Source organism: Schistocerca americana, chromosome 4, assembly GCF_021461395.2.
Source record: "Schistocerca americana isolate TAMUIC-IGC-003095 chromosome 4, iqSchAmer2.1, whole genome shotgun sequence".
Taxonomy (NCBI): domain Eukaryota; kingdom Metazoa; phylum Arthropoda; class Insecta; order Orthoptera; family Acrididae; genus Schistocerca; species Schistocerca americana.
In genome coordinates, this window is record NC_060122.1 from 218,408,159 (window position 1) to 218,431,862 (window position 23,704).

Genomic DNA, 23,704 nt, shown 5'->3' on the forward strand with positions numbered 1-23,704 from the left:
ATAGTCAAATATAGAGATATGTAAACGGGCAGAACATGGAGCTGCGGTCGGCAACGCTTATATAAGACAACAAGTGTCTGGCGCACTTGGTAGGTCGGTTACTGCTGCTGCAATGGCAGATTATCAAGATAAAAGTAAGTCTGAACGCGGAGTTGTAGTCGGCGCACGAGCGATGGGACACAATATCTCCGAGGTAGCGATGAAGTGGGGATTTTCACCTAAGATCATTTCACAAGTGTCCCTGAATATCAGGAATCCGGTGAAACATCAAATCTCCGACATCGCTCTGGCCGGAGAAACACCCTGCAAGAACGGGACCAACGACGACTGAAGAGAATCGTTCAAAGCGACAGAAGTGCAACCCTTCCGCAAATTGACGCAGATTTTAATGGTGGGCGATCAACAAGTGTCAGCGTGCGAACCATTCAACGAAAGCTCTTCGATGTGGGCTTTCGGAGCCTAAGGCCCACTCGTGTATCCTTGATGACTGCACGACACAAAGCTTTACGCCTCGCCTGGCCCCATCAACACCGACATTGGACTGTTGATGACTGGAAACACGTTGCTGGTCGGACGAGTCTCGTTTCAAAATAGAACGAGTGGATAAACATGTGCGGGTAAGGAGACAACCTCATGAATCCATGGACCCTACATGTCAGCAGCGTACTGTTCAAGCTGATACAGGCTCTGTTATGGTGTGGGGCGCATGCAGTTACTGATATGGGACCCCTGATTCGGCTCTGACAGGTGACACGTAAGCATCCTGTCTGATCACCTGCATCCATTCAAGTCCATTGTGCATTCCGACGGACATGCGCAATTGCTGCAGGATAATGCGACATCCCACACGTCCATAATTGCTGGAGAGTGATTCCAGGAACACTCTTCTGAGTTTAAACATTTTCGACAGTCATTAAACTCCCCAGACGTGAACATTGTTGAGCTTATCCGGAATACCTGGCCAGAAGAGGATTCCACTCTCTCGTACTCTTACGTATTTATGGACAGCCCTACAGGACTCATGGTGTCAGTTCCCTCCAGCACTATTTCAAACATTAGTCGAGTTCATGTCACGTCTTTTTGCGGCTCACGGGGGCCCTACACGATATTAGGCAGGTGTACCAGTTTCTTTGGCTCTTCAGTGTATAATCGGGGCCTAACTTTTATGTTTAGTGTATGATCTGTGAAGCTGTATAATTTTCTTTTCTCGTAGTACTGAGTGCTTAACAAATTTTTCATATACATGGGTTGGAAGAAAAGGAGTAGCAACAGTGTTGTGAGCCATACCAGTCTTGATTGACAGACGCTCATTGTATTACATGCTCTCAATATAATCGCCCATCATCCCGGTCACCTTCTCCCAGGCTGATGGGAGGCGTCGTACACCGTCAGTGCGTCCATCTCGGTCCAAGTCTCGTAAGAACCGCCGTATGGTGAGGATGATGTCTTCTCTTGTGTTGTAATGCATGCTACGAAGAGCTGCCTTCATTGTGGGGAACAGGTCGTAGTCGCACGGACGCATATCGGTTCTCATGGTTCAAATGGCTCTGAACATTATGGGACTTATCTTCTGAGGTCATCAGTCCCCTAGAACTTAGAACTACTTAAACCTAATTAACCTAAGGACATCACACACATCCATGCCCGAGGCAGGATTCGAACCTGCGACCGTAGCGGTCGCGCGGTCCCAGACTGTAGCGCCTAGAACCTCTCGGCCACCTCGGCCGGCGACACATATCGGGTAAATGGGGCGAATGTTCCAGTATCACCCACTTCCACGAACGCAGGAGCTCCTGCACAGGGTTCGCCGTGTGGCAGTGTGCCGTTGCTGTCATCTCAGACCAGGAGGAAGGTGATGTCGCAAGAAATCGCAGTAGTAGGCGGCAGTGACCGTCTGTTACGGCGCTTTACCTGGCCTCTTGCAGCTTGAGAGAGTACGGCTGCAACCGACTCAAACACAGCCGCCGCTGCTCACAGCACCACTTCAGCTGACCTTCAGCTTTCAGATACAAACAGGGCTCATGGAATTTTACGCAAATCCTTCATGTTACAACAGTGTTGCCACTTCTTTTATCCAACCAATGTGTAAGATCAGAGAGAACTATTCCTTCCCGAAATATTAATGTAGTTTCTGTTATGGCCTTATTATTAATATTGTATAAAAATTTTCATGAGAGGAGGATGGTTCAAATGGCTCTAAGCACCATGGGACTTAACATCTTATAATAATCCTCTTGGAGACAGCTAACTTCTAGTGTTGACTCACAGATTGTTGAATAGCTTTGAGGTCATCAGTACCCTAGAACTTAGAACTACTTAAACCTAACTAACATAAGGACATCACACATATTCCATGCCCGAGGCAGGATTCGAACCTGCGACCGCAGCAGCAGCGTGGAAGTATTTTATGTACTACACATTTTCTACAGTGAAGGAGAGCCCGAGATGTCCGAACAACCAACTGAAGATCCCAGTTCTCATCAGCCAAATGCCAGGCAATCTCATAGTTGGGTAAAAGAGATCTTAATTGGGAATTGTTGGGAGGTGATTTTCTGTTTCGGCCAACGGCCTTGCCGCAGTGGAAACACCGGTTCCCGTCATGTCTCCGAAGTTAAGCGCTGTTAGGCTTGGCTAGTACTCGGGTGTTTGACCGTCCCACCTGTTGAGCGCTGCTGACAAGCGGGATGCACTCAGCCATTTTGAGGCAATTTGAGGAGCTACTTGATGAGAAGTGGTGGCTCCGGTCACGAAAACTGACAACGGCCGGGAGAGCGGTTTGCTGACCTCGCGCTCGTTCTAATCCCCATCCAATGGCACCTATAGGTGGAGGATGACGCGGCGGTCGGTCAGTACCGTTGGGCCTTCCGAGACCTGTTCGGACGGAGTTTTTAGTTTTAGTTTTCGATTTCGTTTCAGATTTTTCCTAACAAACCAGGCAACCCTCCCGAAAGCCTTCGAGTGAGGAATTGGCGCTAATTTTAGTGCATCATGGCTGCGCGGTTAGAGGCGCTATGTCACGAATCGCGTGGCCTCTCTCCCCGAAGGTTCGAGTCTTCCCTCGGTCATGGGTGTGTGTGTTGTCCTTAGCGTAAGTTAGTTTAAGTAGTGTGTAAGTCTAGGCACCGATGACCTCAGCAGTTTGGTCCCTTAAGAATTCAAACACATTTGAACATTTTTTTAATTTTAGTCTTTTCAAGAAGAATGCGCTACAGAGGTATCCTGAAGGACTACCGCCTGGCTGATCGTCATTTAATCCATGTACGAGGGCAGAGGCATGCACAGTGAGCCTACCTGCTGTTTTAGTGGTCCACAAGTTGGTATCATCACTAACGAAATATATCAGTGGACATAGATTAGCAGCAACTGGACTTGGCGATTACGCGCATATGCGTAGGCCGGTGTTAACACTACAATGAAAATTACTGCGTTTGGAGTGTTGCCATAACCGGCAAGCATGAACTGCGACAAATGGCGTCGCTTTGTGTTCAGCGATGTATCGCGGCCCATTTTGCCAACATTTTTGGCAGGCAGAGTACTGTCATTTTTGTAATCATGCTGGGGAACCATTGAATATGGCTTCAGGTCACGGCTGGTAGGGACTGATGGAACTCTGACGTCATACCCGTACGTCACGGTCATCCTATATCGTTATGCGTTACCTCTCAAGCGACAATATCGTGGTGCCTTTATTCAAAGGGACAAGCTCGTGATATTAAGCTACTCTTGCAGCCCGCAAGCTCCCCAGAGCTGTCGCCAATAGAACATATGCCTCAGGAGAAGTGACAGCGACTTTGACATGCTTCCCAACTGACATATACCAGTCCAGAAGGAGCGAATCGTTGCAGTTATAACTGGGCACATACTGCCGAGTTCTTTGTAAATTTTACTCGATTTTGTAATTACGGAAATAATAACAAGCTTCTCAATCAGTGAAGTTTCGTTTTCTCCTGGACGCTTCACCTTTTACGTCAGGTAGTGTATTTTGTCCAATTCGGCTTTAAATTACAATCGGACTATGCACTCACATTGGGTTTATATCGTAACCTCGTTTCCTGTGACGTACATCAAAAAATAGTTACAATTGTGCGTGCCTTTAGATAACTATAGTTTTATAAATACCTGTCACTGTCGGCTGGAAAGTGATCAATTAATTCAATGTACAGAAAGCTTGAGATGCGAAGTTTTTTGTTGCTTTGACTGCATGTATGTATACTGGATTACTTGTTTCTACAGGACTACGCTACCATCTTCAGATATACACGGCATAGCATGATTTCATAGCCTGTACTCTGTGGATCCGAAGATGACAGCTTAGTCCTGTCGAAACTAGTAACATGGTGCACATACATGCGATCAAGACAATAAAAAATTTCTCATCTAAAGCTTTATTTACACTGAACTACCAACTTTGTTATGTTCGACTACATAAATTCAAATGAGAATGAATGTTCATTGTAGAACACAATACTGCCGGTCTTAAGAAGGAGGCTATTTGCTACATTTCCCGTTAGTTATTTAAATCTCTCCACACTGATACTGTTACACTAAAGAGCGATGTGTGTCATAATTGCCTTACCTCTAGATTATTCAGTTACAAGTGAATAGAAGTCAGCAGAAGCAGGGAAACTTCCAGCCGCTGGTGGTGTTTGGTGTCCTAGCACTGCCAGTGATGCGAATCTAATAATAGCACTATTACGTCTGGAACTGCAGTGGTGAGTGGGAAGTGACTATCGTATTGTGTTGTCGGTCGTGTTTATTTCAACGTGTATAATGAACACATTCGTAATCTATCATCGTAGATAGCCATGACTGTTTGGAGAAGGTCTATTAGTTCACTGACAGAAGTAAGGAACATCATTAACATTGTAGCCGAGCACTGACTTCGAGAACTGTTACGAAACGATGAGTATCATTATGAAAATGATTACGTCAATAAGACCCTTCAAAGAATAATTTAAGTTTTCGTTTTCCTGTGTCAGTCTTCCGCTATTACACTTCTGCTTTCGTACACATACGCTCAGTACCAGCTAGTTATCGGTTAACATGACATTTTGCGAAATCAGTTAGCGCTATTTATTGATACCATTGTTTTAGTGTTTATTAGTATATGTGCTGTTATTTCTTGATGCAGTGCAGACTGCACGCGCACCATATTTGATCTCACAACTAAAAATGCAGATACAATTGTGAATGTAATAGAATTTATGAATCCAGATATGTAGCACTAACGCGCTAGGGTATCGGGCATCTGAAGTGTTGCGCCACATCAGGAACGTTTTTCCTCGTGTGTTGAATGTACAAACGTTAATGAAAACGCGGTTATTTACAATTCCGAACGACGTTTCACTGTAGGATTCCGAGTTCGATACCTTCCGCATACACATTTATTGAATAAACACAGTTATTTGTTTTGAATTTACAGGTAAATGTACCGATGTAATTACCACTACGTATGGAAAGATTAAACTTGCTACCCCGAATAATGAGCTGGATTTACAACGACATGTTTCAAGCAAAAACATAATTAATAGCATTTCATATCACAGCGCGGCAGTGCAATGTTGAGGCTTTGAACTTTGTTCGTGTGTACTCTGTAAACTGTCCGACTAAAAAGAATTTTTAGGTTTCTGACTTAATTGAACTGTTGATCTTGAAATATCAAAGAGAACTTCTGTATACTCTAACCTTATCTTGCTGGAAATGCGATGCACTTTACTCTTTATTTTAAAATGTGAAGTACCAATCTGAATAACGTTCTGAGTCATTAAAGAAATCTCTGTGGAATGACTTTGATAAGCGTTATGTGAATCTATTCTTGTTTTACTATCAGGAATCCTGCAGCTCGGTGAAAATGGTCTTCTGCTGTTCGCTGTAGGCTACAACTCCTAAATATATTAGAATACTCGTATTGGACCGTTCATATTTTGTCCAGAGAGTGAAAAGAATCGAGACTGGATACTGGTAAGGCCGGCCGATGAGACCGAGCGGTTCTAGGCGCTTCAGTCCGGAACTGCGCTGCTGCTACGGTCGCAGGTTCGAATCCTGCCTCGGGCATGGATGTGTGTGATGTCCTTAGGTTAGTTAGGTTTAAGTAGTTCTAAGTCCCCACTGATGACTTCAGATGTTAAGTCCCATAGTGCTTAGAGACATTTGAACCATTTTGATACTGGTAAGCACTTTCCGCCCTAGAAGAAAGTTGAAAAAGAGGAGAAAACTTTTCTCCAGAATAGTTCTGACCGTACGCACCCTCTTTGGACTGCTACCATATTCCACCCGTCCGAAGGTCTGATTTAATGCGCAACACGTAGGGATTGTTCTCTGCAGTATCACTTATAATGGAAATTTGTATTTTCACAACTAAGGCATGCATATTTCCATATGGTGTTCTTATACAATGCCAAATTTGCTCATATATCTAAGTTAAAACGTATGCTGAATGATGGAACTCCTTAAGGAAATGGCAGCAAGGGGTAGGAAAAGACATCGGATGCACTCAGTGTGTGCACCTGGGAGCCGGATAGGCTATTCGAGCAGCCATTGAGGGAACAGAATATAGCCAACTGCAGACTGTGGCGCACGTTGTAATAAATGATGCCTGTCGTCTGGGCTCTGAGGTAATACCTGGGTCATTCCAGAGACTGGCAGAAAAGGTTGAGAAGACCAGCCTTGGGCATGAGTTTCAACGAAGTTCACAATTTGCAGCGCTGTACCCAGAACTGATCATGGCCCTTTGGGTCTGAGTCGAGTGGAAGGACTGAATCAGAGACTTAGAAAGTTCTGTGCAAGCTAGGCTGTTACTTCCTGGACTTACGCCATAGGGCTCAGAACTGTAGGGTCCCCCTAAATGGGTCACTTGTGCACTACACATCAGAGGCTGCTACTCAGGTAGCTAACTGTGTCTGGTGTGTACACAATGGTTTTTTAGATTAGGGGAGTCTCCTCCAATCCAAATAGCGATAGATCTAGGAAACCGAGAAGTGTCACTGTAAGATCGAAAAAATGCCTCCTAATGGTTAACAGCCTAAGCATCCTCAACGAAGTGCCAGAAATTGAAACTCTCATGAAAATCAATGAAGCTCCCATGATGCTACGTACAGAAAGCGGGTTGAAACCTGAAATTGAACGCAGTGAGATTTTTTGGGGAAAATCTAGGATTGGCAGATGGGAAATCGATGTAGTGTATTTATCGCAGTAGACAAGAAACTGAAATCGACCCAGATAAAAGTTGAAGATGCATGTGAGATTCTTTGGCAACACTCAGTATCATGGGTGGGCATAAAATGATAATTGGATCCTTCTATTGCCCACCACACTTGTCTCCTGATGTAACTGAAAACTTCAGAGGAAACGTTAGTTCACTTGCACGTAAGTCATACTGTAATCATTGGTCGAGACTTTAATCGTCCAACATTTAATTGCGAAATTTGGAGTTTTGTTAGTGGTGGGCGTGATAAGACATGCTGTGAAACAGTACTAAATGCTTTCTCCTAAAACTACCCAAAACGATAGCTAGGAAACCTACTCATGATGGAAATACATTGGATCTAATGGTAACAAATAGACCTGAGCTCTTTGAGAACGTTCACATAGAAACAGGTATCAGTAACCATGACAAAATTGTGGCAACAATGATTATCAAAGTACAAAGAAGAACTAAACCAATTATATAAAAATCGGTAGTGACATATCTCAATGAGCAACTTGAAACTTTCAACTCTGGGCAGGAGCATGTAGAGGAACTATGGTTGGCTCAAATGGCTCTGAGCACTATGGGACTCACTGCTGAGGTCATTAGTCCCCTAGAACTTAGAACCAGTTAAACCTAACTAACCTAAGTACATCACAAACATCCATGCCCGAGGCAGGATTCGAACCTGCGACCGTAGCGGTCTTGCGGTTCCAGACTGCAGCGCCTTTAACCGCACGGCCACTTCGGCGGGCTAACTATGGTTCAAATGGCTCTGAGCACTATGGGACTTAACTTCTGAGGTCATCAGTCCCCTAGAACTTATAACTACTTAAACCTAACTAACCTAAGGACATCACACACACCTATGCCCGAGGCAGGATTCGAACCTGCGACCGTAGCGGTCGCATGGTTCCAGACTGTAGCGCCTAGAACCGCTCGGCCACCCCGGCCGGCAGAGGAACTATAGATAAAGTTTAAAAGAGTAGCTGACCGAGCACTGGATAGACATGTAACAGTAGAACGGTGCATAACGCAAGGGAAACTGCTTGGTATATAGGCACTGTAGTACGTAAAGGGACAGAGATTACTGCATAACAGGTGTAAAACAAAGCGTCGGGCTACAGATAGAGAGATGTTAATAAAACGCGTTTGGCTGTCATTGGATCAAAGCGTGGTGCCTTCAATGATTTCAGTAGCACATTACTGTCAAATGATCTTTTACAGAATCAAAAGAAATACTGGTCGTGTGTAAAGGGTGTTTGTGGCACCAACGTTAGTGTCCAGTCCCTAGCGAATGAGACGGAAACTGAAATTGAGGGTAGCAAAGCCAAAGTTGAAACGCTTAACTCTGTTTTCAAACGTTTCTATACAAAGGAAAACTCAGGAGAATTGCCCCAATTTAACCCTTGTACTACTGAAAAGATGAACGAAATAAGTAAGCGTCAGCGGTGTTGACAAACAGCTGAAATCGTTAAAACTGAGCAAAGCCCTAGGGCCCAATGGAATCCCTGTCAGATTCTATAGTGAATTTGTGGCCGAGTTAGCCTCTCTTCTAACTATAATCTATCGTAGATCCCTTGAACAAAAAAGGGTGCCCAGTCCTTGAATAAAAAAGTACAAGTTACATCCTTCTACAACAAAGGTGGTACAAGTGGTCCACAAAAACTACCATCCAGTATCCGCGATATCAATTTGTTGTAGAATCTTAGAACAATTCTGAGCTCAAACGTAACGAGGTACCTTGAACTGAATGCCCTCCTCAATGCCAATAACCATGGATTCCGAAAACATCGATCATCGCTTTTTTCACACGACATACTGAATGCTTTGGATCAAGGCAATCCGGTAGAAGCAGTATTTCTTGATTTGCGAATAGCATTTGACTCAGTTCCACATCTACGCTTATTGCCAAAAGTATTATCATATGGGGTACGAAGTGAAATTTGTGACTGGACTGAGGACGTTTAGGTAGGGAAGACACTGCATGTTATCTAGGTTGGAGAGTCATTGTCAAATGTGGAAATAAGTTCGGGTGTACCCCAGGAAAGTGTGTTCGGTCCTTGGCGATTAATGTTGTATATTAATGACCTTGCAGACGATATTAATATTAACATCAGGCTTTTTCAGATAATGCAGTTATCTATAATGAAGTACTATCTGAAAAAGCTGCATAAATATTCTGTCAGGTCTTGTTAAGATTACAAAGTGGTCAAAGGCTGGCAACTTGTTTCAAATGTTCAGAAATGTAAAACTGTGCACTAAACAAAACGGAAAAACATAATATCCTACGACTATAAAATCAGTAAATCACTTTCGGAGTCGGCCAACTCATACAAACACCTGGGTGTAACACTTTGTAGTGACATGAAATGAAATGATCACAAAGGCTCAGGAGTGGGCAAAGCAGTTGCCAGACTTCAGTTTATTGGTAGAATACTGTGTAGGTTCAATTAGTCTGCAAAGGAAATTGATTACAAATCACGCGTGCTATTCATCCCAGAATATTGCTGAAGTGTGTGGGACTCGTACTAAATACACTCCTGGAAATTGAAATAAGAACACCGTGAATTCATTGTCCCAGGAAGGGGAAACTTTATTGACACATTCCTGGGGTCAGATACATCACATGATCACACTGACAGAACCACAGGCACATAGACACAGGCAACAGAGCATGCACAATGTCGGCACTAGTACAGTGTATATCCACCTTTCGCAGCAATGCAGGCTGCTATTCTCCCATGGAGACGATCGTAGAGATGCTGGATGTAGCCCTGTGGAACGGCTTGCCATGCCATTTCCACCTGGCGCCTCAGTTGGACCAGCGTTCGTGCTGGACGTGCAGACCGCGTGAGACGACGCTTCATCCAGTCCCAAGCATGCTCAATGGGGGACAGATCCGCAGATCTTGCTGGCCAGGGCAGTTGACTTACACCTTCTAGAGCACGTTGGGTGGCACGGGATACATGCGGACGTGCATTGTCCTGTTGGAACAGCAAGTTCCCTTGCCAGTCTAGGAATGGTAGAACGATGGGTTCGATGACGGTTTGGATGTACAGTGCACTATTCAGTGTCCCCTCGACGATCACCAGTGGTGTACGGCCAGTGTAGGAGATCGCTCCCCACACCATGATGCCGGGTGTTGGCCCTGTGTGCCTCGGTCGTATGCAGTCCTGATTGTGGCGCTCACCTGCACGGCGCCAAACACGCAAACGACCATCATTGGCACCAAGCCAGAAGCGACTCTCATCGCTGAAGACGACACGTCTCCATTCGTCCCTCCATTCACGCCTGTCGCGACACCACTGGAGGCGGGCTGCACGATGTTGGGGCGTGAGCGGAAGACGGCCTAACGGTGTGCGGGACCGTAGCCCAGCTTCATGGAGACGGTTGCGAATGGTCCTCGCCGATACCCCAGGAGCATCAGTGTCCCTAATTTGCTGGGAAGTGGCGGTGCGGTCCCCTACGGCACTGCGTAGGATCCTACGGTCTTGGCGTGCATCCGTGCGTCGCTGCGGTCCGGTCCCAGGTCGACGGGCACGTGCACCTTCCGCCGACCACTGGCGACAACATCGATGTACTGTGGAGACCTCACGCCCCACGTGTTGAGCACATTCGGCGGTACGTCCACCCGGCCTCCCGCATGCCCACTATACGCCCTCGCTCAAAGTCCGTCAACTGCACATACGGTTCACGTCCACGCTGTCGCGGCATGCTACCAGTGTTAAAGACTGCGATGGAGCTCCGTATGCCACGGCAAACTGGCTGACACTGACGGCGGCGGTGCACAAATGCTGCGCAGCTAGCGCCATTCGACGGCCAACACCGCGGTTCCTGGTGTGTCCGCTGTGCCATGCGTGTGATCATTGCTTGTACAGCCCTCTCGCAGTGTCCGGAACAAGTATGGTGGGTCTGACACACCGGTGACAATGTGTTCTTTTTTCCATTTCCAGGAGTGTAGAACTAACAGGGGATATTGAACGTATACAGAGAAAGGTAGCACAAATGGTCACAGGTTTGTTTAATCCTTGGGAGAATGTCACAGAGATACTGAAGGAGCTGAACTCGGAAGACTCTTGAAGATAGACCTAAACTATCCAGAGAAAGTCTACTAACAAAGTTTCAACAACAAGCTTTAAATGGTGACTCTAGGAATATACCACAATCCTCTACGTATCGCTCACATAGGGATCATAAGAATAAGATCAGAATAATTACTGCACGTACAGAGGCATTCAGACAGCCATTCTTCCCGTGCTCCGTACGTGACTGTAACAAGAAGAAACACTAATCATTGGTACCGAGGGTCGTACTACCTGACATATTCTCTGCCATGCACCTCACGGTGGTTTGCAGAGTGTAGGTGTAGATGTAGATGTACCAGACCGTTTAACTTCCTGAATTCAAGAATTATCAAAATCAAATGACTCTGAGCACTATGGGACTTAACATCTGAGGTCATCTTTCCCCCAGACTTAGAACTACCTAAACCTAACCAACCTAAGGACATCACACACGTCCATGCCCGAGGCAGGATTCGAACCTGCGACCGTAGCAGCACCGCAGTTCCGGACTGAAGCCCGTAGAACCGCTAGGCCACAGCGGCCGGCCAAGAATTATCAGGCTGACTGAAACAGTGCAACAAATTAGCCCCACACAAGAACCTAAGAAGCATCTATTTGATAGAAATACTCGCACCAGGGTGTCCTACATGACACACCGTTCATTATCAAAATCCCAAGACAAGTGCTGCGCGCCACAGAGCGCGTAGCTTCTCTCTCGCAATCCAAAGTGCCGTCTGTCCATTATGAACAGAAAAAGTTTCCATAGCATGTTAAGAGGACTTTGCCATCAACATGAAGAGCAGTGAGAGGACCGGTGCGTTGGTAGGCCAGGATCTGCTACCTCCACCAATCGTTGAATCAGAGTGCATAGTTACTGATCGGCTCGGCTTTTACAGCTTAACGAAAACTCCGAAACACGTTATAACTCGAATGTTTCGGAAATATATTTTATATCCATAGAGTGATGTCTAACGCTTGCCCACTTAGCGACCAAGTGAAGCGATATTTCCGCGCGGGATTAGCCGAGCGGTTAAGGCGCTGCAGCCACGGACTGTGTGGCTGGTCCCGGCAGAGGTTCGAGTCCTCCCTCGGGCATGCGTGTGTGTGTTTGTCCATAGGATAATTTAGGTTAAGTAGTGCGTAAGCTTAGGGACTGATGACCTTAGCAGTTAAGTCCCATAAGATTTCACACACATTTGAACTTTTTTGAAGTGATATTCGTAATTCATTTGGCTCTATTGAATAAGTATGAAGATAGGGATTGTTGCTTTCTCACTTTCTACACTCTTTTACTTTATACTGAAAGACTTTATGGACACCAATGAAGGCGAAAATACTCCTAATTTTTAAACCGTCAATAACACCTCCTTATCTTCTCCTTCGATGTGCGGTATTCCGGTAACTTTCTCCCTAATTTTCGTTTCAGTGTCTCTGTCCTCTTTTGAAACACATCCTATTCTATTGATACAGCTCTCCGCGCTAGCTTACCCTGCATAAGGCTCTTCATCTCAGCCTATCTACGGCACCCCATATCCATTTCAGCCTGCTTACTGTATCCAAGCTTGATCTCCCTGTACCATTTTCAACAGCTGCCGAATAGATACGCTCACTTCCCTCCAGTACTAAGTTAACGATTCCTTGGCGCCTCAAAATATACCCTACCAACCAGCCACAATTTATTTTTCCCCATTTCGATACAATATCTCCTCAACAGTTATTTGAACTACCTGTATAATCTTTGGCATTCTTCTGTGGCACCACATTTCAAAAGCTTTTATTGTTTTCTTCTCTGAAGTGTCTATTGTCCGTGTTTCACTTTCGTACAAGGCTACACTCCAAACAAATACCAGCAGAAAGTGCTTCCTAAGATTTAAATCTCATTTTCGATGTTAAAAAGTTTCCGTTTTTCATAAATCCTTTTACTGCTATTGCCACCTACCTTTAATATCGTTTCAACTTTGGCAATCATCAGTTCTTTTGCTGCTCTATGTTCAAAACTTTCTACTACTTTCAGTACCTCATTTTATAATCACCTCAGCATCACCTGATTTTATTGCACTCCTTTCCATTACACTTGTTTTACTTTTGCTGGTGCTCATCTTATAATCTCTTTCCTAGACATTATCTGTGAATGCCGTATTATGATTCTTGGTCGGCGTAGCCGCGCCTACCGAGTGTTTAAACCCTCCTTGCAAGCGCTCTGTCGTTGCATTTGTGCTTTAAAAATGACGGGCTGTTCATCTGAAGAAATAACTGCAGTCGTTGAAGACGTCAACCGGTTGCACTCCCATAAGTTGTTTGAAGACTATCCACTCCGTTCAGCTGTTCTTCTAAGTCCTTTGCCGTTCCTGACAGAATTACTACGTCACTGGTAAACCTCAAGTTTTAAATTCTTCTTCTTGAACATTACTCCTTCGTTTTCTTCACAGCTTGCACAGTATAAAGATTGAATAGCATTGTGAATGGCCTTCAACGTGTCTCATTACCTTCTTAATTACGTCTTACCTTACATGTTCTTCGTCACTAATAACAGCAGTTTCATTTCTTTTCAATTCAGAATTTCAAGGAATGTAGCACACTCAACATCGTCAAAAAGGTTTTTCTAAATCTACAAGTGTTACAGGTTTGCCGTTCATCAGTCTCTCTTTTAAGGTAAGTGACGGAGTCAGTACTGTCTCACGTTGTCTTGAACCAAAACTGATCTTGTTCGAGATCGATTTCCTGTTTTTTCTTTTTTTGTGTTCTGCAAATAATTGGTGTCTCTGTTTTGTAACCATGGCTTATTAAGCTGACATTTTTTCTTGTAAATTTCACTCCTTTTATCACCGGCTTTGTTCGGAATTGGAATTATTACGTTTTTCGATTGTCTCATATTTTTTCCATTCGAGGTGGAAATCTTTCACTGTAGCAGAGATAAAATATGTTTTGTGTTAGGATCGGAAGCTTCTGCGGCGATCCGCTTTCAAGGGCTTTGGTATACGTTGTTACCCCACAGCACCCGCTATGCCTTTCAACGAAGCTTGGTGGGTCAACGGGGACTGAAAGCGAAATTACACGTCGATCCTTTCATCTCGGAGGACAAATACCCCCGCTAAAGCAAACAGAGGAGTCGCGCTGGATGGAGACATCGCCCAGAGGCAGCGCTTTGCAGAGGTGTCCACGCTGTGGACTGGCGGTGTCAGGTCTCGGTGTCCAGTCCAGGAGCGCAGAGCGCTAGGCGGTACTCACTCGTGCGTAAATGTTTTTGTTAACGCGGACTGATGTCAGTTACGTCATCATCAGCATCAGGGATTAGTCTTACAAGACTGTTTCTTTTTCAATGACATTAAAATTGGTTTCTCCATTTTCTCTACGTTTCGGTATGGCTTTGCAATTAATTTTTGGATGTATAAAATGTGACCTAGTAAAATTACAACACCGGAAAGGGCCTGAAATAACGAAATTTCACTTACGGTAACTAAAACAGGACGGATAGATGATTAATGATGTGCATGACAGGGATGTATAGAGGGTGATAAATTTTATTTGTACCTGGAGCAGTCGACGCACGATTCAGTTGCTCTGTGTCAGCCTCAAGGGAAGGAAACACTTTCTGCTGCTATTATTGCTATAGAGTTTTCCTTGGTGGGTGGCTGTACGTTTAGTATCTCGAGGACAACTAATGAGGTTCATGAATAAAGAACCAGAGGGAGAAAAGTTACAAGCCACATACCAGTCTATACCATTGTGTGTACATTACACCGGAGACCTAGAAACGAGGGAGGGTCTTCGTCCCGCCGTAGCCCTCAGTGGAGCATAACCCCACAACAGGCCGCAGCACACCGCCGCCCCACACAGAACCCAGGGTTACTGTGCCCCAGTGGACCCCCAGACCCCCCCCCCCCCCCATCTCCCGGAACGTCTCATACCAGAATACCAGTCGAGTGTAACCCGAAATGTTTGCGTGGTAGAGTAATGATGGTGTACGCGTACATGGAGACAGTGTTTGTGCAGCAATTGCCGACATAGTGTACCTAAAGCGGCATAGGGGGAACCAGCTCGCATTCGCCAAGGTAGAAGTAAAATCGCCTTAAAAACCATCCACAAGCTGGCCGGCACACCGGACCTCGACACTAATCCGTCGGGAAGCAGCTCGAGAAGCAGCGCGTTAGACCGCGCGGCTAGCCGGCCGGGCTATCTGTACCATTGGTTCCATACATTTTTGAGAGCATTAACCCTGAACAACATCAGATGTCGTCGAACACGTATGGCAATTAATTAAACATTTGGATGAAAAATATTAATAACGATATTTATAAAGTGAAAAATCATTTGTAATACTCACGAAATGCTCAAACAAATGAAACTCACGTGTGTAGTACGTTTTCCACTGAACCAAGAAATAACGATTCAATACGATGTCTTGTTCTGATCATTTCCCACAATCCTATTTTATATTTCGTTTGGTGCGCGCCATTGCACTTCTGAAGTCGTGCTCGATGTTCATTCAGTTTTTCACTCGTTTTCATTGCTGCCGTAGTCGAAAGTCTACTTTCACATCCGTAAATTGTTTCAAATGGAATCTGTGTTCAAAAGAGTTCTTCCAGTAATAGTGATAGCTTCTAATTACACATATTTCGCTGAACTACAGCTGACTCTTTTTGTGAAAATCTTTTTATAATGTGTTAACTTCTCGTGGTTCAAGAAACAGTACTTCTGCTCGAATCTCATTATTCGAAAATATTCCTTCGTTCACAGAAGCTGGTCTTAGAATCTATATACTAATGTGTACATTTTCCAGAACAGAAAAGTGCAACTATTAGAACATTTTATCGATGGTGAGTGATAAATACTACCACTGGAGGAAGAGCGAGAAAACATGCAAGTGTAAAAGTCGTCTAGAGTGCTCAGAGTGCGCTTCGTAAACTAAATAAGTTTTCAGAGTGAAGTTTTCAATTCGTATGAAAATGAACATTTACAGACAGTGTGACCAGTTTTCATGCTTGAGATTGGGACATAGTCTTTTAGCACATCCAAAATTTGAGGTGGTTCATTGATCAATGGAGAGATGAATGTTTCAAAATACTGGGAGAGGCGGGAATGTCAATAATGGATTAGGGGACAGACTAGAAAGGAAGACATGCTGAAAAAGTGGTGACAGGATTTAACCAAGAAGATGGATGGTAAATGTGTAAGGGAAGTTCTTTTTGGATTCCAGGAAATAAGAGACGACTGAAGACACAAACTTGTGGAAGGTAGACAGACGACATTAGAAGATATCCTGCAGCAACAGGGATCGTGTAACCGGAGATCGTAGTGCATGGAAATATCTGGACGATGCTCTAATTCATCAGTGGTTCTCAAATGTCTTGGTTCTGACCACATAGTTCAAATGCCTTCAGCAAATAAAACTGCAGACTACTCCTTCCTGGCTTCAATACGTTGTCCTACGATCCGTGTAACGTCGGAACGTCAGAGTCAATGGTTCTTCCATAATTTATTTTCTCAGGCTTATTTATTTCCCTGTGTATTTCACGAACTACGGCAAGCCTTTCTAATAAATGATAGTTTCGTGGCTTCCTTGTCAGGTGTAACTGTCACGTGTGGGTAACTGTGATGAGTGCGTTTATGGCCTCGGGTCTGTTTGTTCAGCGATGGTGATTCCACCACCTGGATAGTGGTGGCCAGTTGGTGGTTCAAAAATGGTTAAAATGGCCCTGAGCACTATGGGACTTAAAATCTATGGTCATCAGTCGCCTAGAACTTAGAACTACTTAAACCTAACTAACCTAATGACATCACACAACACCCAGCCATCACGAGGCAGAGAAAATCACTGACCCCGCCGGGAATCGAACCCGGGAACCCGGGCGTGGGAAGCGAGAACGCTACCGCACGACCACGAGATGCGGGCTGCCAGTTGGTGAAGGGAGAAGAACACTTTGCTAATACAATGTTTTCTATTTCCAAAGTTTTTAGCCAAAGTCTCGATAGTTATTTTGGATGAAAGGTACAGTACATATTAATGGCAATCAATTGCAATTTTCACTTGCACGCCTGAGGGGTAGCCCACGCGCCTTGCTTTCCTGCCTGTCTGGCAGCACTAACCAGCTAGGGTGCACATCCACAGTTTGACCTTATCTGCCGGCAACAGCAAATGTTCTTGATACCTAGGAAGGTGAGTCAGAAAAGACAGAAAAGAAAATATCGTAGTGTAAGAAAGACTAACGAAGAGATTGACCGTTCCCAAACGTATCGGAAAACAACGGAAACAAACACCACTCTGCCCATTTCCACGCTTGCACAACCATTATCTGATGAATTGGAAATTAGAATCGTAGTGATGAGTAAAATGTTCATTACTTTTAGGGCGCATTTCTATTTTACATCATGTAAACTATGACGCTGTCAAAGTTGTGAATGTTGTTTCGCATTGTAGCTATCAAACTAGTAGCATGACTTTCGAAGTTCTTTGATTTTATGCTGTGGAGATGTAATAAGTGCTGACGAAGATACGTTATTATATTAATACATATTACGTACCTTATTTTTATTGTAATTACAATCTTAGGCATCTGTTGCATGTCAAAACTTCGAGTAATTGTACATTGTGCTGGACGAGAGAGAGAGTTGGGAGGAAGAGACAGAAATTGTGCACATTGTGCACGGTAAATGGCTCTGAGTACTATGGGACTCAACTGCTGTGGTCATAAGTCCCCTAGAACTTAGAACTACTTAAACCCAACTAACCTAAGGACATCACACACATCCATGCCCGAGGCAGGATTCGAACCTGCGACCGTAGCGGTAGTGCGGTTCCAGACTGTAGCGCCTTTAACCGCTCGCCCACTCCGGCCGGCGTGCACGGTAAAAGTAACCAACATACTGAAGAGCATAAAAAAGGTGCCTCCCTCTTAGTCACCACAGATGGAACAGATTTTGAAAATCACCCTACATCACAAACAAACTGCTACTCTCGCCATAACAGCTGCCAATAGATGTAATGGGCGACCAAAAATTTCCGTTAGGAGGCTATACAATCCAGAATCGGTATGCCAATCAGGCAAAATTATCGTGAACATTGAGGCAATCACCTCATCAATGCACGAGGTTGCCGCGTGAAGAAGTCTATAGCTGTCTGCTGCACATGCTCATGCAACAGAAATCGTCGTCTTTTTAAAGGGACGGAAGGCATTATAATGTCATGGGGAGACATCAGAACCACAGGGCGGGTGCTCGAATTACTCCTATTTGAATTGGCGTCAATTCTCCGTTACAACATTTGCAATATAAGGACGTGCATTATCATGGAGCAACACGGAACTTGGAGCGGTGGTTTCCGAAAAACATGCTGCTCCACATACATTCTTCATTCTCCGATGGATGTCTGCCAGTGTTTGCTGGCCGCTGTGGCCGAGCAGTTCTAGGGGCTTCAGTCTGGAACCAAGCTGCTGCTACGCTCGCAGGTTCGAATCGTGCTTCGGGCATGGATGTGTGTGTGATGTCCTTAGGTTAGTTAGGTTTAAGTAGTTCTACGTTCTAGGGGACTGATGACCTCAGATGTTAAGTCCCATAGTGCTTAGAGTCATTTGAACCATTTCTTCTGCAAGTGTTTATTCTATGGCAACCAAGATGTAGTAACAGCACGTTGGTCCTATTTGGATACATTTGGTAATAACATCGCTAGAGCTCAAGTTTTTGTTTGTATTTACTGCACCCACGTTGGAAAGACACAAATGCCACTAATCCATTGCCTATATGTCGTTGTTTATATACTCGCATCGGTATTGTGCTACATTGCTTGTACGTTATAGCACATTTTCAAACGGTAACTTTTGGGTTGCCCCATATATAACAGGCTAATGAAGAGGGAGGATATGAGCAGCCAGTTGGTAAAAGTCGACAGCCAGTTGGTGATGTTAGTGGACAGATATAGCTGGCTCTTAAAGTAATGGGGTAGATTTAGTCCATTGATGGCCGGCCAGGGTGGCCGAGCGGTTCTAGGCGCTACAGTCTGGAACCGCGCGACCGCTACGGTCGCAGGTTCGAATCCTGCCTCGGGCATGGATGTGTGTGATGTCCTTAGGTTAGGTTTAAGTGGTTTTGAGTTCTAGGGGACTGATGACCTTAGAAGTTAAGTCCCATGGCACCGAGCGAGGTGGCGCAGTGGTAGCACACTGGACTCGCATTCGGGAGGACGACGGTTCAATCCCGCGTCCGGCCATCCTGATTTAGGTTTTCCGTGATTTCCCTAAATCGCTCCAGGCAAATGCTGGGATGGTTCCTTTGAAAGGGCACGGCCGACTTCCTTCCCCATCCTTCCCTAGTCCGATGAGACCGATGACCTCGCAGTTTGGTCTCTTCCCCCTAACAATCCAATCCAATCCAAGTCCCATGGCGCTCAGAGCCATTTTAGTCCATTGATGAAGAGAGAGGGTAGATGTGGCAATGCTGGAGTGAAAGGCAGTGGTTGTGGTGAAGTTAGAGGGCAGATGCAGCCAATTAACGAAGTGAGTGGGTGGTTGTCAACTAAAGGGGGACATTAGAGAGTAAATGCAGCCAGTTGGTGAGGCGAGTAGGCAGATGTAGCAAGCTGCTGAAGTAATGGGTCATAATTATACATTTAGTTGTTGAATTGAGAGGGTGTATGTAGCCAGATGGTGGTGTGAAAGGCCGTATTGAGCTGGTGCTGTAGGCGCTGTCAGTTGGCGAAGTTGGAAGGTAGATTGTTGTGTACATAGTTCCGCGTAGTCAGTGCGTACACAACTTTCCCACTAGAGCGCGCCCCGCTAAGCACAACAGTGCAGGCGCAGCGCTCGTCCGTCTCCGCACTACGAGATGGCGCTGCCTTAGAGACGGACCACATTCTGCTTCCGCCGATCTGCGTATTAATATGAAACGCAGCCAATGAGATTGCTGCTAACGTAGAACCTTTTCTCCTCACGGATCACACTCACGCAGTGATACCTGAATGCGTGAGGTATTATAACGAGTGTACAGACCTCCGATTAGTCAGTCTGCATTTGTCTGCACCAGTCTTTACCAGTCTGCATTAGTCTGTACCAGCCTGCATTAGTCTGTACCAGTCTATAGTCAAGTTTCAGTCTGCACCTAAGAAGATTACCATATTCCTGTACATAGCCATGAAGATAAATGAATAGACACTTTGTCAAGTATCAGAGATATGTGAGAATAAGATTAACGAACCAAGACCAAAGGAACTTCAGATTGTAAACAGCATCCAGAATCAACTTATGTAATGCCTATGCTTTTTATTATTTTAATAAATGTGTGTGAAAATTAATCAAGTTCTGTTTAAAGTTGGTCACCGTCAATCTGCTACTCTAAGCGTGCAAGTGGCGTTTCTATCGTCTGACCTAACGGCAGAAGATAAACACGCCACGATAAGACCACGAGACATATTGCTGACACTCGCCTACTTCGTTAGAGCGACAAGTCAAAAAATCTGATGGTGTGTGTACCGAACGTCTTACAGTACGCACACCACATAGATGTAGCTCGTTAGTGAAGTGGGTGGGCAGATACAGCTGCCTGATGAAGTAATGGGGGACATGTAGCCAGTTGTTGAGACAGGGTAGATGTAGCCAGATGGTGACGATAGAGAGTATGTGTAGCAGTTGGTGAGGTGAGTAGACAGATCGAGCCAGCTGATGAAGTAATGGGGCATAATTAGTTAGTTGCTGAATGGAGATTGGAGATGTAGCCAGATGGTGGAGTGAAGGGCAGTGGTTGTGGTGGTGCTGCAGGTGCCGGACAAGATGACGAGCGAGGTGAGCGAGGCGCCGTGGGACGGCGGGGTGCTGGCGGCGTCTCTGTCGCTGGGGCTGGTGGTGCTAGTGCTGGGAGCCGCCGTCGCCTGCCTGTGGAGGCGCCACCAGCTGGCCAGGTGCCTCGCGGCACACGGCAAGCATCGCGCGGCCGCCACCTGCTCCACGGTGAGTACTGGTAGACGCCGATTGTGCCACGTGTTCAGAATTTTTTCAGTACTTCCACTAAAATACATCTACTTTGTAAGTAGGCTGTTTAGGTTTTTTTTATTGGTAACGCCACGTAGCGCTCTGTATGAAAATCACTGGCTGTGCTGTGTGCAGTCTGTGGCTGGTTTGCATTGTTGTTGGCTATTTTAGTGTTGGGCAGCTGGATGCTAACAGCGCGTAGCGTTGCGTAATTGGAGGTGAGCCGCCAGCAGTGGTAGATGTGAGGAGAGAGATGGCGGAATTTTGAGAGCGGACGATCTGGACGTGTGTCCATCAGAAAGAGTAAATTTGTAATATTGGATATCATGCACTGATATATATATTATGACTTTTGAACACTATTAAGGTAAATACATTGTTTGTTCTCTATCAAAATCTTTCATTTGCTAAATATGCCTATCAGTAGTTAGTGCCTTCAGTAGTTTGAATCTTTTATTTAGCTGGCAGTAGAGGCGCTCGCTGTATTGCAGTAGTTAGAGTAACGAAGATTTTTGTGAGGTAAGTGATTTGTGAAACGTATAGGTTAATGTTAGTCAGGACCATTCTTTTGTAGGGATTACTGAAAGTCAGATTGCGTTGCGCTAAAAGTACTGTGTGTCAGTTTAAGCACAGTCATGTAGAATTTTTCTAAGGTGACGTTTCAACTTCTTCAGTTTGGCTCTGAGATGCCCCCCCTCCCCCCCCCCCCCCCCCCGATAAATTCTAAAGTATTCTGCGTGGCAGTTGCTGCAGACTGACGGTATAACCTTTAGGCTCATCAGGCCGCGTCATAATCCTCTTCAAAATTTTCGAAGTTTCACTCGGCTGGTGCCTCGTTCAGGATTCCATTGGTTTCCCTGGTTGGCTGAAAATTCCCGAAAGGCAATGTCGCGTTCACTAATTAAGTGCTATATACCCTGCGCTCTCAGGAGAAGTGCAATTAGTGGATGTAAAACTTTAGAATACTACTGAAGGGTCATCGTCATTGGGTAAATACTGAAAAAAGGTACTGAAAGAGAAGGTGAGTTCATAATTTTTGTAATACCGCCTCGATTGCTGGGTATTTACTTCCAACCGCGCGACTGCTACTGTCGCAGGTTCGAATCCTGCCTCGGGCATGGCTGTGTGTGCTGTCCTTAGGTTGGTTAGGTTTAAGTAGTTCTACGTACTAGGGGACTGATGACCTCAGATGTTAAGTCGCATAGTGCTCAGAGTCATTTGAACCATTTGAATTTGCTTCCATCCTAGCAGGCATTCACGAAGACGTTAGTCTCTTGCCGTTAGTCTCTTGCCGTACCCTCCGCCACACACCTGACGGTGTGTGGCGGAGGGTACCCTGAGTACCTCTATCGGTTCTCCCTTCTATTCCAGTCTCGTTCGTGGAAAGAAGGATTGTCGGTATGCCTCTGTGTGGGCTCTAATCTCTCTGATTTTATCCTCATGTCTCTTCGCGAGATATACGTAGGAGGGAGCAATATACTGCTTGACTCTCGGTGAGGCTATGTTCTCGAAACTTTAACAAAAGCCCGTACCGAGCTACTGAGCGTCTCTCCTGCAGAGTCTTCCACTGGAGTTTATCTATCATCTCCGTAATGCTTTCGCGATTACTAAATGATCCTGTAACGAAGCGCGCTGTTCTCCGTTGGATCTTCTCTACCTCTTCTATCAACCCTATCTGGTACGGATCCAACACTGTTGAGCAGTATTCAAGCAGTGGGCGAACAAGCGTACTGTAACCTACTTCCTTTGTTTTCGGATTGCATTTCCTTAGGATTCTTCCAATGAATCTCAGTCTGGCATCTGCTTTACCGACGATCAACTTTATACGATCATTTCATTTTAAATCACTCCTAATGCGTACTCTCAGATAATTTATGGAATTAACTGGTTCCAGTTGCTGACCTGCTATTTTGTAGCTAAATGATAAGGAAACTATCTTTCTATGTATTCGCAGCACATTTTGCTTTCCGTTCATGCTATTTAACGCGTTCTTTTACTGCTCGTCGAATTTTGGCGACATGTACTTTGCCACAACGACACGTCACTTCAGAGACTCCCGCATTGTGCAGGCGGTCGGGCAAGTTGGTTGTTTTGTATCCCGCCTGGAAGGCAGCGCGTGGGTAGGAGCAGGAGCAGGAAAAATACGTCGGTACTGCACGCAAGTAAAAGTGGTTTACTGAAGCCTGAATATACACTCCTGGAAATGGAATGAAGAACACATTGACACCGGTGTGTCAGACCCACCATACTTGCTCCGGACACTGCGAGAGGGCTGTACAAGCAATGATCACACGCACGGCACAGCGGACACACCAGGAACCGCGGTGTTGGCCGTCGAATGGAGCTAGCTGCGCAGCATTTGTGCACCGCCGCCGTCAGTGTCAGCCAGTTTGCCGTGGCATACGGAGCTCCATCGCAGTCTTTAACACTGGTAGCATGCCGCGACAGCGTGGACGTGAACCGTATGTGCAGTTGACGGACTTTGAGCGAGGGCG

The 23,704-nt window shown here is 45.3% G+C and overlaps 1 protein-coding gene across 2 annotated transcripts in view; it reads left to right on the top strand.

The window, feature by feature from the left end:
* LOC124612423 (muscle, skeletal receptor tyrosine protein kinase-like) overlaps positions 1–23,704 on the top strand; it is a 621,962-nt gene that overhangs the window by 477,929 nt on the left and 120,329 nt on the right. For both annotated transcript variants that reach the window (XM_047140628.1, XM_047140627.1), the window contains exon 4: positions 21,000–21,188. In XM_047140628.1, the coding sequence (XP_046996584.1) occupies positions 21,000–21,188 (189 nt within the window). The remainder of the gene's footprint in view (positions 1–20,999; positions 21,189–23,704) is intronic.